Genomic DNA, 16593 nt, shown 5'->3' on the forward strand with positions numbered 1-16593 from the left:
AAGAAGAAGAAGAATGTTTAAAAAACATGTTAGTCAAAAGAATAAAATTTTATATAACTTGTATTATTTTTCTAATAAACGCAATTTTCAAAAGCATTAATATTATTTTTGCAAAACGTAAAGTCTTTCTCGAGATTTAAACAATAAAATAAACACTTTAGCAATATTATCGTGCGCAATAAGTCTTTGACAATTTGCTTGACAATTCTTTGTGTTATTATCACATTACTGTTAATTTTTTTAATGGCATAAACTAATCGTCTAGCCTGTTTAAGATTAATTGATATATAAAAGTGCAAAACTAATATTTAACAAACCATCATCTATGTATGCTCTATTCTAATATTCTGCTGTTATTACATTACAAGAATAAGATAATGATTAATGAAACTAACTAATTGAACTTTAGTCTGACTGAAATCAGTTTCAGATGATGAACAAGTATTAGATGATAGTCAATTGACCTTGTCAATTGACTTAATCTATCTCTCTGTCGGATAAAAGCTATACAAATCGAGATTTTATTATCGTTTTTCATCCATCATCGAACTCTCATGTGTTTTATCAATTAAAGTCTACAATCTATTAAAGAAAGAGAGAGATGAGGTTTTTTCTAACGAAAGAAAAAGAACAAAAATTTTACCTTCCAATTTTGATGGATTTTGAATATGTTATCTAGGTCAAAATAAGTGTATATTTTTTTATTTATTTTCTTAAGGTGCTCTTTAAAACAATTGACTTTTACAACATTATAACTCATCGAAATAGAAAGGTTTGGTCACATATTATTAAGGTCACACTTGTGTTATGTACATTGTGAGTATAATGTCTTCTTCTTTTAATAAATCACTTGATACGAGAAAAATAATTATGTTTATTATAATTAAAATAAAATTCAAGAGTAGCAATTAGCGACGTTCGATCTTTCTAAGGATAATTCATAACAATAAATGAACATCTCTGGATCGTCCTTTATCTACTGAACCTTTCGAATTTTGACAAAGCTTTAAAATGTTCAATCACGATATATCGAAAAATATATATATTTTTTGGTGAAAATTTGTGAAAAATGTAAAATTTTTTTTTTCTTCATCGTTAATATTGATGTTAATATCTTGATTTTGAAAAACAATATTTTTAAACGAAAAAACCGCTGTTTTAAATAAATACTTTAAATCGAGTCACATTTTCAAATAATTTAACTCAATAATTCTTTTCTTCTTAGATAAATATAATATTGTTTGACTTCAATAGATTTATTTTGCCTCTTTAGATATGATACTTTAATTATCAATATGCTCTTGACTTGAAGAAGGATTATAAATGTAAGTCTCAGACTTGCATCGTTAGTTCGCGAAGATTTGTTATGCAGACATGTGTATATCTGCTTGACGAGATTTGCAATTCTATTTTAAACATATTGAGTGGTGCGTTTTAACTGATTACGTATCAGTAATTTTATCAGGTAAAATGTCATTTTATACAAATACTCCCGAAAAAATAACATTTTATAAGAATCTATTATAAAATCTGAATAATAGTTAATAATATCATAATTTTGCAAATCTAAACTTGAAATTTTATTTTATATAATAAATAAGGAAATAATTAAAGATGATAATCCATTAAAATATGTTTTAATTTAATTCATAACTACTTTATTATGTGAATAACGTTTTTCCATTACAAATAAACAAATTCATCATATTTTTTTCATAGTTCTTTAAAGTTATTAATTATAAAGAAAATATACCATTAACTCATTTCAATGATCGTTTAGTTTATATGGATAATCGAGTTCATATTTGATATTTAAATATAAAAGGGAAGTTTAAGTTTTGTGATAAATAATATTATAATAAAATAATATTTATTTATAATATTATTTATTACAAAACTTACACTTCTATTATGAACTCGATTAACAACAATAATATCTTGAATTTTACTTTTGAGTTAATATTTTTGAATTTGATTTAATATTATTTATTCGTGACAATAATTTTTAACCCAAGAATCAAAGAAACAGGAACCTGAAGAAGATTGAACTTAATTATACCGTCAAGGATATTACGTCAAGAAAACAATGTTTATCACAATATTGTTATTATCCATTTTTATTTTATTGCTGTATAATTTTTACGTCCATCATGGAAGAAACGGTCGACTCATTAATCTTATACCGGGACCATCAGGCTATCCGATAGTTGGCTATGCATTGCACCTATGTGGTTCACCAGGTAAGTACAAAATTTATAATCTATTTACATTAATGAACATACAAGCCATCATATACGCATACATATATAAACAAAAGTCAAATTCATAAATTCTGTTTTTGAACAAATATCTATCAATATTATTGCATGCTGTTTACATATAGAATAATTATTCAGGCTTATCAACATTTTTCTTTGTAATAATATTCTTCCATTATCATAATTAGTTTGTTTTCAACGGATCTAAAAAAACGATACATATAAGTAAAAGTACATATAGTGTAAAGATACGCATTAAAAATAATGATGAAATTTAATTCAAAATCACAAAAATATCTATATCTACATTTATAATATGTTTTTCAGAGTACCTATGGAACCTATTATGTAAACTAACTAATGAATATTATCCAATTATTAAAATCTGGGGTTTTTTCCTCCCCGCTGTATCTATTCGTCATCCAGATGATTTAGAGGTAAAAAATGGAATTCAATTTTCTGTAAACATTACGATTTATCTAGATTTTGACATTTTGCATTCTTGTTTTATAAAACGATTTTTGTTGGTTGGCAAAAAATGTTTCTTAAAAATATGAAAAGAAAGAATATCAGAAACATTCAATTAAATGATATAATAATTTTAAATACGATTAATAAATATCTGTATCTGTATATCTGAGCGATTGAGTGTGTTATAATAATATGTTGACGCTTTTTATCTTAATATTATTTTCGGTGATTTCAGACAATACTAAGTAGCACCAAATACATCGAGAAAAGCCGTGTATATGATAGTTTACATCCCTGGTTGAACAGAGGTCTTCTCACAAGTACAGGTAACGTAATGACGTTAGGGATAAGCGTATCTACTTTATTATTATCTTATTTTACTATTACAACCTGTTATAAATCGGCCAGTCCCTATAAAATATCAAATATAATCTTACATAATTAGATTTGAGTATTATTTTAAACGGTGAACTTTTACAACCTCTTCGCTAACTTATAAATTTGAAAAAAAATTGCAAACCCGATTATTTTGAAGAATAATCTCGCGATGATGCTATATGTATTCTCAACTAGTTAGAAGTAACAGTTGTTTCAATTAAAGAAGATTTTCTACTAAAGCAAACACCGTCACATAACAGACTTTTTATTTTGAATTTATGTCTATTTATGTCAATTTATAAAGTTTTAATTAGAAAATATGTAATTACATTCAAAATGATTTTTGTAACTCATTTTATCGTAAAAATGTCAAGAAAAAAAGATTTAAAGGTTTATGAAAGAATTTTGTGATATAAAAATAAATGAAAGACGTAATTAATATTTTTTGAAGATTGGACAGTTAAACATTAAAACGTCTTATATAATATATCAATTGAATTATATATACATACATATATATATATATATCGCACTATTTCTTATTTTTATTTAAGGCACTAAATGGCAAACGCGGCGAAAATTATTGACATCTGCATTCCATTTCAATATATTAAATCAGTTTGTTGATGTCTTGATCAAGGAGGGTGATTGTATGACAAAATCTTTGAAGAATGAAGGAGGAACAGTTGTAAAAGATTTGGTACCATTTATTAGTGAACATACGCTAAACGCGATATGCGGTAAGATTCTTATTGTAATATTATGTACGATGATTTCTCATTTTTAATTATAATAGTTTAAAAGAGAAAAAGAATTTATTCGCATATGAACATCACACACATATAATTTTTAACTATATCATTGATACTAATGTTCGTATAAGATATATAATGTTCGATTTATTATATACAAAAAAATATTCAGTTGTAATAATTTTCGCGACTGAATATTCGAGCTTGTACACATATAAAGAATGTTTTGTAGAAACTTCCATGGGCATCTCTCTGCAAGAACTCGGTGAATTTCAGCAACAGTATCGAGATGCGGTGCATCAGATAATCGAAATAATAATTTATAGGTAGTTCAACGAATATAAAATATATATTAACATACACACATATAATTATCAGAATTATGTATCCTTATTGAATTACGATTTAGAATACTGAGACCTTTGCTCCATAACAAATTGTTATTCGCATTGACGCCACAAGCAAGAAAGCAAAAAAAGATTTTGAAAATATTGCATGGATTTACGGAAAAAGTACGTTAATCATATTACTGAAGATTAAATTTCTTAATCTTCGTTCCACAAGATTACGCGATTAAATATTAATAACATTATATTATTAATATTTACGATAAAAGACAATGTGCTCTTATTATTTAATACCACATTATTTAAAAAATGTAATAGTTAATTTTATAAAATTTAATAATATATAATGTAGATTATTGCTGAAAGAAGACATTATCACGAAAGCACCAATGGCCGATACTTGACAAACTTAGAAAATGACAAAGAAACGGAGATAGATGATGCAGAAGTATTTGGAAGTACGTATAAGAATCGAGAAATTTTAATTTAAATTTGAGTGTGTGCAATTTATTATTATCAATTATGCTTGCAGTATTTACATTAAACACATAATCACATGTAATAATACAAAATATGTCTGTATAAAATTAATTTATTAATATTTATAACAGATTTTGAATTTTAAACAAGAACGATGTAATATATAATAATAAATATAACATGCAAAAATGAGATTGACGCAAAAATAAGATTTTCTTTTTTATTTTTATAGTTAAAAAAAAGCGACTAGCGATGTTGGATCTCCTATTGGAGGCATCTCGGCAGAATTTTATGTCCGATTTGGACATCAGAGAGGAAGTCGATACCTTTGTGTTTGAGGTACTATCTATAATCTTTTTACAATTTTTTGTACACATTATCTAAGCTTATAATACTTTATTTGCAGGGACATGACACTACAGCAATGGGTATTACCTTTGCTTTATTATTATTAGCTGCACATAAAGATATCCAGGTACTTTTTACTCTTTATATATAGCGATGTATTATTTTTATTACAATTTTTATTAAAAGAAGCAGTACAGACATTAAGCTTTCCTTGTATATTTTCTTTCTATATATCGCAATATTGATATAAATATAGCGACAAAAAAAAAAAAATTAAAACGTCTCGAAAATAAAAATTAAAAAAAATTAATTTTGATCTATTAAGATTTTTTATTTATTTCTATTCTGCATATAAATACTAGAATATTGAGGAATAAATTTTAATTATTATGGCACAGGAACGTGTGAGGGTTGAAGTCGATTCTGTGATGCAAGAGAATGAAGGCAAACTTACCATGAAATCGTTGCAAAACTTACAATATTTAGAAAGATGTTTGAAGGAAGCGCTACGTTTGTATCCGAGCGTGTTTTTCATATCACGAGTAACTGCGGAAGACGTAAAATTACGTAATTAATTACTTTTTTCCTTCTTATATCTTCAAACATGTCACATTACACGAAGTGTATTATTAAATGTAAAATAAGTTGAAAATAAAGTTTAATTGCTTTAACATTTTAAGCATACAATATTATGTCCATTTTAATTCTCAAAAAACTCTTATTTTTGTAAATCGTAACTAATTTTATAATATTCTTTTCAGAGTCATATGTCGTGCCTGCTGGAACGATTCTACATCTTCATATCTATGGAACTCACAGAGATCCCAATTTTTGGCCAAATCCAGATGTATTTGATCCGGATAGATTTTTGCCGGAAAAAATTCAGAATCGTCATCCTTATTCCTATCTACCATTCAGCGCAGGACCGAGGAACTGCATAGGTGAATTACATGCGATTTTATTTCTCGTATCAATAAATTTTGATACATTTGGAATTGTAGGTCAACGATTCGGTTTGCTGGAATTGAAAGCTATGATAGCTCCTTTGGTGCACAATTTTTACTTGGAGCCAGTTGATCATATAAACGATGTTCAGCTTAAGGCCGATCTAATAATTCGTCCTTCTCACCCGGTTCGTGTAAAATTCGTTCCAATCAGATGCAAATAGTCATTTGAAACAAATAATACCGATATTACATTAATGTAAGAAATGTGTTAAAAAATGTTTTAAAAATGAAAATATGAAACAAAAAAATTATATATTTTTATACGTTCAACGAAATACATATTATATATGTAAATATTATATTTAATCGTGAAAATATGCACATATAGTGTGTATTATAAATCAGAGAGATAGAGATCCTTGTATATCTAATTCATTGTGCATGAAGATCTTCTATTGTTATCTACAATTGCAATAAAAACTAAAAACTGAAGTTAATTTAATGATGAGTAAAGCTAATCAAATATACGTTTCTCTGTTTCTCCGTGTCTTGTTCAACGATGCAATGAAAAGATAAAAACATTGTGTATGAAATTTGCATTTTATACTACGTAAGTTCTTATTGTCAATTTTAATTCCTTTTAATTACCATATATATCTTGCAAGGTTTAATGCCATTTTCTAATGAAGAAACAGTAAAAGTTTCCGATTTTGATAAGCTTAAATGGATGTTACCTAAGTCAAAATTAGAGAAGTGTATTTTTTTTTATTTATTCTGTTACGGTGAAATAGCTTCCTTAAAAAAAATCGATATTTACAACATCATAGTTTATTCAAATCAAAGGCGATCTTACTTGTGTCATGTTTCTTATGAATATATCTATAATCTTATATCTATAATCTTTCTTAAATATGGTCTTACTTGGAATAAACCATCTGATCCGAGAAGATTAATTGCGTTTATTACAATTAAAATAGAAACAATGAATTAAAATATATAGAATTCAAAAATAGCAATGAATGTATCGTCGCGGACTTTTGTAAGAATAATTCGGAGCGATAAGTCACTGAACTACTCAATATGTATCTTTGAACGTCATTTTATTTATATTGAACCTTTCGATTTGATAAAACGTTAGAATATGATAAAACGTTAGAATATTTTGTAAAAATGTAAAATATTTTATCTTAAATAAAAATAATAATTTTAAACGAAAATAATCGCTATTTTAAATTAATATTATAAATCTTAATCACCTTTTCAAATAATCATACAATCATGCTTACTTCTTTAGTTAAAAATAATATTATTTCTCATCTTCAATACAAATGATATTGTTTTGCCTCTTAAGATATGCAACTCTGATTATCAATATACTTTTGACCTGAAGAAGAGTTACAAGTATAAGCCTCAAATGCCCCTTGCATTGTTAGTTCGCGGAGATTTCTTGTGCTGGCATGTATATATCTGCTTGACAAGATTTGCAATTCCATTTTAAACATTTGTGCAGTGTTTTAGCTAATCTTTGTATCAGGAAGTCTATCAGGTAATCGAGAATATTTGCATAAAATAATATTCTATAAGAAACTATTGTAAAATGTGAACAATAGTTAATAATATGATAATTAATTTAAGCCCGCAATTTTTACATAATATTTTTCAAATCACAAGTTGTTAACTTTGTTATAATCTTATTAAATGTATATGTATATATATTGATTTACGGAAATGTTAAACTAAAATAACAAGAGCAAAGAGAGAAACTTTTAATAGCGATAATATGTAGATTATATAAAAATACTAAATATAAAAGCATAATAATTTTGATAAAAAAATCAAATAATAACTTTTAAAATAATTCTTTATATATATGACATAGTTTTTAAATGTTTAATAAATAAAATTCCTCCAATTTATTATAAAGCAACTCTATATCTTTATATTTAATACACAACTTTATTACGCAGCTTCATTACGCAATTCCATGTTTTTTTTTATTATGATTGTTGTGTAAAAGAATCGAGACGTCGTCTATTCTTTATAATAGGCAAACTTTATTATAGACTTTTGATATAAACTATAAGGGATACAAAAAAAGTTTGTATGCAACAACGACGTGCAGAGAGGAGACAGAAAAGCGGCGCGCGCAAGCGTCACATGCGCTTTACGATACGCCTTGGTTACATAGAAAGGAGTGCGCATCTGACAACCGCGAAGTTTGATAACTAGAAAGCTGTGATATGGCTTTCCTCAACAATATATTTCAACAGTACAATGTCTTCACATTATGATGGTACCATCAGCATAACAGCTTACAAACTCTTTGGTATTATATATGTAATATAATTGTGCGCCGTATGGGATCCGCGGCTTAAAAATTTTAATTTTTAATACTTTAAAACGAGCCAAAAATTATTCTTTTATACATTTCAACAGTACATTGTCTTCACATTAAGATGGTACCATCAGCATACCAGCGTACTACTTTTTTAATCTAATGTACGTAAAATGAATCCGCGCCGTATGGGGTCAGCAGCTTTAAAATTAAAATTTTCAATATTTTTAATCGAGCCAAAAATTATTCTTTGATATATTTCAACAGCACATTGTTTTCACATTAGGATGGTACCATCAGCATAACAGCGTACTACTTTTCTAATCTAATGTACGTAAAATGAATCCGCGCCGTATAGAATCCGCGGTTAAAATATTTTAATTCTCAATATTTTAAAACGAGCCAAAAATTATTCTCATATATATTTCAACAGTACATTGTCTTCACATTAAGATGGTACCTTCAGCATAACAGCGTACTACTTTTTTAATCTAATACACGTAAAATGAATCCGCGCCGTATGGGGTCAGCGGTTTTAAAATTTTAATTTTCAATATTTTAATACGAGTCAAAAATTATTCTTTTACATATTTCAACAGTACATTGTCTTCACATTAAGATGGTACCATCAGCATAACAGCATACTACTTTTTTAATCTAATATACGTAAAATGAATCCGCGCCGTATAGAATCCGCGGTTAAATTATTTTAATTCTCAATATTTTAAAACGAGCCAAAAATTATTCTCATATATATTTCAACAGTACATTGTCTTCACATTAAGATGGTACCATCAGCATAACAGCGTACTACTTTTTTAATCTAATGTACGTAAAATGAATCCGCGCCGTATAGAATCCGCGGTTAAAATATTTTAATTTTCAATATTTTAAAACGAGCCAAAAATTATTCTTTTATATATTTCAACAGTACAATGTCTTCACATTAAGATGGTACCATCAGCATAACAGCGTACTACTTTTTTAATCTAATGTACGTAAGATGAATCCGCGCCGTATGGGGTCAGCGGCTTTAAAATTTAAATTTTCAATATTTTAAAACGAGCCAAAAATTATTCTCTTATATATTTCAACAGTACATTATCTTCACATTAAGATGGTACCATCAGCATAACAGCGTACTACTTTTTTAATCTAATATACGTAAAATAAATCCGCGCCGTATAGAATCCGCGGTTAAAATATTTTAATTTTCAATATTTTAATACAAGCCAAAAATTATTCTTTTATATATTTCAACAGTACATTGTCTTCATATTAAGATGGTACCATCAGCATAACAGCGTACTACTTTTTTAATCTAATGTACGTAAAATGAATCCGCGCCGTATAGAATCCTCGGTTAAAATATTTTAATTTTCAATATTTTAAAACGAGCCAAAAATTATTCTCATATATATTTCAACAGTACATTGTCTTCACATTAAGATGGTACCATCAGCATAACAGCGTACTACTTTTTTAATCTAATGTACGTAAAATGAATCCGCGCCGTATGGGGTCAGCGGCTTTAAAATTTAAATTTTCAATATTTTAAAACGAGCCAAAAATTATTCTAATATATATTTCAACAGTACATTGTCTTCACATTAAGATGGTACCATCAGCATAACTGCGTACTACTTTTTTAATCTAATGCACGTAAAATGAATCCGCGCCGTATGGGGTCAGCGGCTATAAAATATTAATTTTCAATTTTTTAATACGAGTCAAAAATTATTCTTTTATATAGTTCAACAGTACATTGTCTTCACATTAAGGTGGTACCATCAGCATAACAGCGTACTACTATTTTAATCTAATGCACGTAAAATGTTTCCGCGCCGTATGGGCTCAGCGGCTTTAAAAATTAAATTTTCAATATTTAAATACGAGCCAAAAATTATTCTTTTATATATTTCAACAGTACATTGTCTTCACATTAAGATGGTACCATCAGCATAACAGCGTACTACTATTGTAATCTAATATACGTAAATTGAATTCGCGCCGTATAGAATCCGTTGTTAAAATATTTTAATTTTCAATATTATAATACGAGCCAAAAATTATTCTTTTATATATTACAACAGTACATTGTCTTCACATTAAGATGGTACCATTAGCATAACAGCCTACTAACTTTTTGGTATAATTTGCGTAATATAATTGTGCGCCGTATGGGGTCTGCGGCTTTAAAATTTAAATTTTCAATATTTTAAAACGATCTAAAATTATTCTTTTATATATGTGTGATAAGTTTAATCATTTTAATTATTTATTTGAAAGGCACTAAGTGCATTCTCATTATGAATTTAACAGTTTTTATATTATGTAATAAATTCATTTTTTCTATTTTGGTCCCATCTGAATATTTATATAATTTAATTAAATTAAATGTGTGATAAGTTTAATCATTTTAATCACTTCTTAGAAAGACACTGAATGCATTCTCATTATAAATTTGACAGTTTTTTATTATGTCATTAATTCATTTTTACGATATTGGTCTCATTTGAATGTTTATATAATTTAATTAAATTTTATGTGTTATAAGTTTAATCATTTTAATTTCTTATTTGAAAGACACTGAATGCATTCTCATTAAAAATTTGACTATTTCTTCATTATGTAATAATTTCATTTTTACGATATTGGTCCCATTTGAATATCTATATAATTTAATTAAATTAGATGTGTGATAAGTTTAATCGTTCTAATTACTTATTTGAAAGACATCAAATGCATTTTCTTTAAGAATTTGACTCTTGCTTAATTATGTATTAAGTTAATTTTTACGATGTTAGTTCTATTTGAATATTTATATAATTAATGCCAATCAAAAACAATAAAAAGTTATACGAACTTTATAAATCGTAATTTTATTATGCGCAAAGTAATAATTTAGATAGATTAAATAGTACGATCAACAATTTCTCACTACGGTTAGTCTTTTCGTCGTGCAATCACTTAATTATTAACATAAAATCGTTAATGCCAATCAAAAACAATAAGAAATTATACGCATTTTATATATCGTAATTTTATTATGGGCAGAGTACATGTCAACAATACATGCGATTCATATGGACTTTAAAACGCGCACTTCTTAGGTCTACATCTCCTTCTTTATTATGGATGGATGGATTGCATTGTAAATATTTTTCACAGACACACATGAGTTAATCGTCAAGATTATATTACAATAGATTAATGATTATATAAGAGTCTATTTAAAACTTATAATTAGCAAGTAATTACAATTTTTATCATCAAATCTAATCAAACCTTACACGCTCTCTACTCCGATTTTCTACTATTGTTACACCGAAATTGTCAAATGATGATATTGTCGATATAGAAAGAGAGATATGAAGCTTTTCAACAAAGAGAAAGTGACATAAGCGTCTCTCTCCGATTGATCAGCTTTAAATATTAGATTATAGATCTAATAGATTATTATGGATCAAAATAAGAGATATGTGCCTTTTTATTATTCTCATCTTAAACGGTGAAACAGATAAAAAAATCGATTTTTATCGATTAAACTTATCAAAATAAAAGATAATAATACTTGTGTCACACATGTTACTTGTGAATATAAATAGATAAATCTCTCTAGAATTGAAAATCCCGATCTGATATAATTGCGAATAATATAACTGCGTTTATTACAATTAAAATATAATTCTAGAGTAACAACATGCATCGTTTGTAAACTTAAAAATATTAAAACTTAAAAAATAATTCGTAGCGATAAAGTGACTAAATTGTCTAATTCGGATCTTTAAATTGTATATATCTACTGAACCTTTCGAATTGCGACGAAGCGTTAGAATTTTCGATCACATATATGCATTTTTCTAATGAAAATTTATCAACAGAACTAAAATTTTTTCTTGCTATGCATCAATAATATCGATGTCGATATTTCGAGATTCTGAGAAAGAATAATTTTAAAAACAATCGTTATTTTACTCGAATTTCATTTTAATCAATACTTAAAATCTCGAGTTCAAATATGTTCAAATGATTAATCATTTTTATTTCTCAAAAAAATAATGTTATCTAATCTTTTGAATTAAAATGATATTATACTCTTCCTCTTAAGATGGAACTTTGACTTTATCCTTTTGAACTGTAAAATGATTATATATATTGTTTCAGATTTTCATTGTCATTTCGCGGAGATTTGTTATACTGGCACGTGTATTTATGATCTGACGAGAATTGTGATTACATTTCAAACATTGATGTGGTGTCTTAATTGATTTAAAAAATTTATTTAATTGTCAGAAACTCTGTAATCAGGTAATCGCCAGTATTTATATAAAAAACATTTTATAAGATTCTATTATAAAACAATAATTAATAATATCTATGTTTAAAATACATTATTAATCATTGATATTAATAATTGTACGAATTTTGTAATCCTATTTCAAATTTTATCTTACATTTAGTAGAAATAAAGAAACAGTAATATCTCAAAATCAAGCAAAAATTTCCTTATTTAATTTACAACTTTATTACGCAATTTTTTCTTATTGCAATGTATAAATTCATCATATCTTTTTATAATTCTTTAAAGTTATTTTATAGTTATTAAAACTATAAAAAGTATACGATTAATGCATTTCAATGATTATTCATGTTTACGATTAATACATTTAATTTAGGGCATCAAAACAACTGTCAGTTTGTCATAAAGCAAATATTTTTTTTTTTACACGTATGATCCGTATGAAGAACCAGAGAAACAAGCAGAAGATTGAACTCAATAAAACGGTGAAAGAAGGCATCACGTCAAAAAATGTTTATCACTATATTGTTATTATTCATTTTTAATTTTTTGGTGTATTAGTATTACTTGCATCATGGAAGAAACGAGCGACTCATTAATCTTATACCGGGGCCATCAGGCTATCCGATTATTGGCTATTTATTGCACTTACGTGCTTCACCAGGTAAGTACAAAGTTTATTATCTATTTACATTAATGTATGTGTGTGTGTGTGTGTGTGTGTGTGTGTGTGTGTGTGTGTGTGTGTGTGAGTGTGTGTGTGTGTGTGTGTGTGTGTGTGTGTGTGTGTGTGTGAATATACAACCCGTCATATACGCATACATATATAAACAAAAGTGTAATTCATAAATTCTATTTTTGAACAAACATCTATCAATATTATTGCATGTTGATTACTGATAAAATAATTATTCACGCTTTTATCAGCATTTTTCTTTGCAATAATATTCTTCCATTTTCTTAATTAGTTTGTTTTCAACGGATCTAAAAAAGGGTACATATAAATAAAAGTACACATAGTGTATAGATACGCATTGAAAATAATGATATGTAAATTTTTAAACAAATTACCGTAATTATATTTATAATATGTTTTTCAGAGTATCTATGGAACCAGTTATGTAAATTGACTAATGAATATATTTGTAAAATCTGGGGTTTATTTCTTCCCGTTGTATCTATTCGTCATTCAGATGATTTAGAGGTAAAAAATGAAATTCACTTCTCTGTAAACATTACGATTTATCTAGATTTAGGAATTTTGCATTCTTGTTTTATAAAAAGAGTTTTTGTTGGTAAAAAATGTTTCCTAAAAATATGAAAAGAGAGATTATCAGCAACATTCAATTAAGATTATATAATAATTTGAGATACGATTAATAAATATCTGTGTCTATGTATCTGAGAGATAAAGTGTGTTATAATATGTTGACGTTTTTATCTTAACATTATTTTCGGTGATTTCAGACAATACTAACAATAAGTAGCACCAAACACATCGAGAAAAGCCGTTTATATGATATGTTCCATCCTTGGTTAAACAGAGGTCTTCTCACCAGTACAGGTAACGTAATGACGTTAAGGTATAAGCATATCTATTTTACTATTATTTTATTTTACTATTACAACCTGTTATAAATCGGCCTGTCTCTATATAGAAAATCAAATATAATCTTACATAATTAAATTTGAGTATTATTTTAAATGGTGAACTTTTACAACTTCTTTGTTAACTTATAAATTTAATAAAAGTTGCAAGCCCGATTATATTGAAAAATAATCTCGCGATGATGCAATATGTATTCTCAACTAGATAGAAGTAACAGTTGTTTCAATTAAAGAAGATTTTCTACTAAAGCAAATACCGTCACATAACAGACTTTTTATTTTGAATTTATGTCTATTTATGTCAATTTATAAAGTTTTAATTAGAAAATATGTAATTACATTCAAAATGATTTTTGTAACTCATTTTATCGTAAAAATGTCAAGAAAAAAAGATTTAAAGGTTTATGAAAGAATTTTGTGATATAAAAATAAATGAAAGACGTAATTAATATTTTTTGAGGATCGGACACTTAAACATAAAAATGTCTTATATAATATATCAATTGTATTATATAGACATACATATATCACACTATTTCTTGTTTTTATTTTAGGTACTAAGTGACAAAAGCGGCGAAAGTTATTAACATCTGCATTCCATTTCAATATATTAAATCAGTTAGTTGATGTCTTGATCAAGGAGATTGATTGTATGACAAAATCTTTGAAGAACAAAGGAGGCACAGTTGTAAAAGAATTGGTACCATTTATTAGTAAACATACGCTAAACGCGATATGCGGTAAGATTCTTATTGTCCTATTATGTACAATGATTTAATTCTAAATCACAATAGTTTAAAACGAAAAGAAAAATAATTTATTCGCATATAAACATCACACACATATAATTTTTAACAATATGATTGATACTAATGTTCGTATAAGAAGTATAATATTTCGGTTCGTATAAGATATATAAAGTGTAAAGGCAGATATAATAATTTATCCGTCTCATCCGATTCGTGTAAAATTCGTACCAATCAGCAATCAGCCATTTGAAACTAACACAAATACCACATAAGTGTAAGCAGTTTATGTATTGCAGAAATAGAAGAAGTTAAAGAAGAAGAAGAATGTTTAAAAAACATGTTAGTCAAAAGAATAAAATTTTATATAACTTGTATTATTTTTCTAATAAACGCAATTTTCAAAAGCATTAATATTATTTTTGCAAAACGTAAAGTCTTTCTCGAGATTTAAACAATAAAATAAACACTTTAGCAATATTATCGTGCGCAATAAGTCTTTGACAATTTGCTTGACAATTCTTTGTGTTATTATCACATTACTGTTAATTTTTTTAATGGCATAAACTAATCGTCTAGCCTGTTTAAGATTAATTGATATATAAAAGTGCAAAACTAATATTTAACAAACCATCATCTATGTATGCTCTATTCTAATATTCTGCTGTTATTACATTACAAGAATAAGATAATGATTAATGAAACTAACTAATTGAACTTTAGTCTGACTGAAATCAGTTTCAGATGATGAACAAGTATTAGATGATAGTCAATTGACCTTGTCAATTGACTTAATCTATCTCTCTGTCGGATAAAAGCTATACAAATCGAGATTTTATTATCGTTTTTCATCCATCATCGAACTCTCATGTGTTTTATCAATTAAAGTCTACAATCTATTAAAGAAAGAGAGAGATGAGGTTTTTTCTAACGAAAGAAAAAGAACAAAAATTTTACCTTCCAATTTTGATGGATTTTGAATATGTTATCTAGGTCAAAATAAGTGTATATTTTTTTATTTATTTTCTTAAGGTGCTCTTTAAAACAATTGACTTTTACAACATTATAACTCATCGAAATAGAAAGGTTTGGTCACATATTATTAAGGTCACACTTGTGTTATGTACATTGTGAGTATAATGTCTTCTTCTTTTAATAAATCACTTGATACGAGAAAAATAATTATGTTTATTATAATTAAAATAAAATTCAAGAGTAGCAATTAGCGACGTTCGATCTTTCTAAGGATAATTCATAACAATAAATGAACATCTCTGGATCGTCCTTTATCTACTGAACCTTTCGAATTTTGACAAAGCTTTAAAATGTTCAATCACGATATATCGAAAAATATATATATTTTTTGGTGAAAATTTGTGAAAAATGTAAAATTTTTTTTTTCTTCATCGTTAATATTGATGTTAATATCTTGATTTTGAAAAACAATATTTTTAAACGAAAAAACCGCTGTTTTAAATAAATACTTTAAATCGAGTCACATTTTCAAATAATTTAACTCAATAATTCTTTTCTTCTTAGATAAATATAATATTGTTTGACTTCAATAGATTTATTTTGCCTCTTTAGATATGATACTTTAATTATCAATATGCTCTTGAC

At 26.6% G+C, this 16593-nt stretch overlaps 1 protein-coding gene and 1 pseudogene across 4 annotated transcripts; both read left to right on the forward strand.

Annotated features, from left to right (window-relative positions):
• Nucleotides 1-1306: 1306 nt before the first annotated feature.
• Nucleotides 1307-7131, forward strand: LOC145948465 (cytochrome P450 4C1-like). Of its 4 annotated transcripts, XM_083058155.1 has the most exons (13): nt 1307-1465; nt 2016-2240; nt 2586-2695; nt 2965-3055; nt 3662-3847; nt 4092-4185; nt 4269-4371; nt 4559-4664; nt 4919-5025; nt 5093-5161; nt 5433-5601; nt 5796-5975; nt 6036-7127. In XM_083058155.1, exons 2-13 carry the CDS (start codon nt 2087-2089, stop codon nt 6200-6202), a joined length of 1536 nt encoding a protein of 511 aa, XP_082914281.1. In that variant the 5' UTR covers nt 1307-1465; nt 2016-2086; the 3' UTR covers nt 6203-7127. The 4 variants fall into 4 exon arrangements, with proteins under 4 accessions (XP_082914281.1, XP_082914278.1, XP_082914279.1 ...); XM_083058152.1 differs by having other exon boundaries at nt 5796-7130; XM_083058153.1 differs by having other exon boundaries at nt 1340-1465; nt 2024-2240; nt 5796-7131.
• A 294-nt stretch (nt 7132-7425) lies between these two features.
• LOC145948469 (cytochrome P450 4C1-like) lies at nt 7426-15283 on the forward strand (annotated as a pseudogene).
• The last annotated feature ends 1310 nt before the right edge of the window (nt 15284-16593 follow it).

This window comes from Prenolepis imparis, unplaced genomic scaffold (assembly GCF_030444845.1).
Source record: "Prenolepis imparis isolate NDT839.2.m4 unplaced genomic scaffold, iyPreImpa1.0 SCAF_405, whole genome shotgun sequence".
NCBI lineage: Eukaryota > Metazoa > Arthropoda > Insecta > Hymenoptera > Formicidae > Prenolepis > Prenolepis imparis.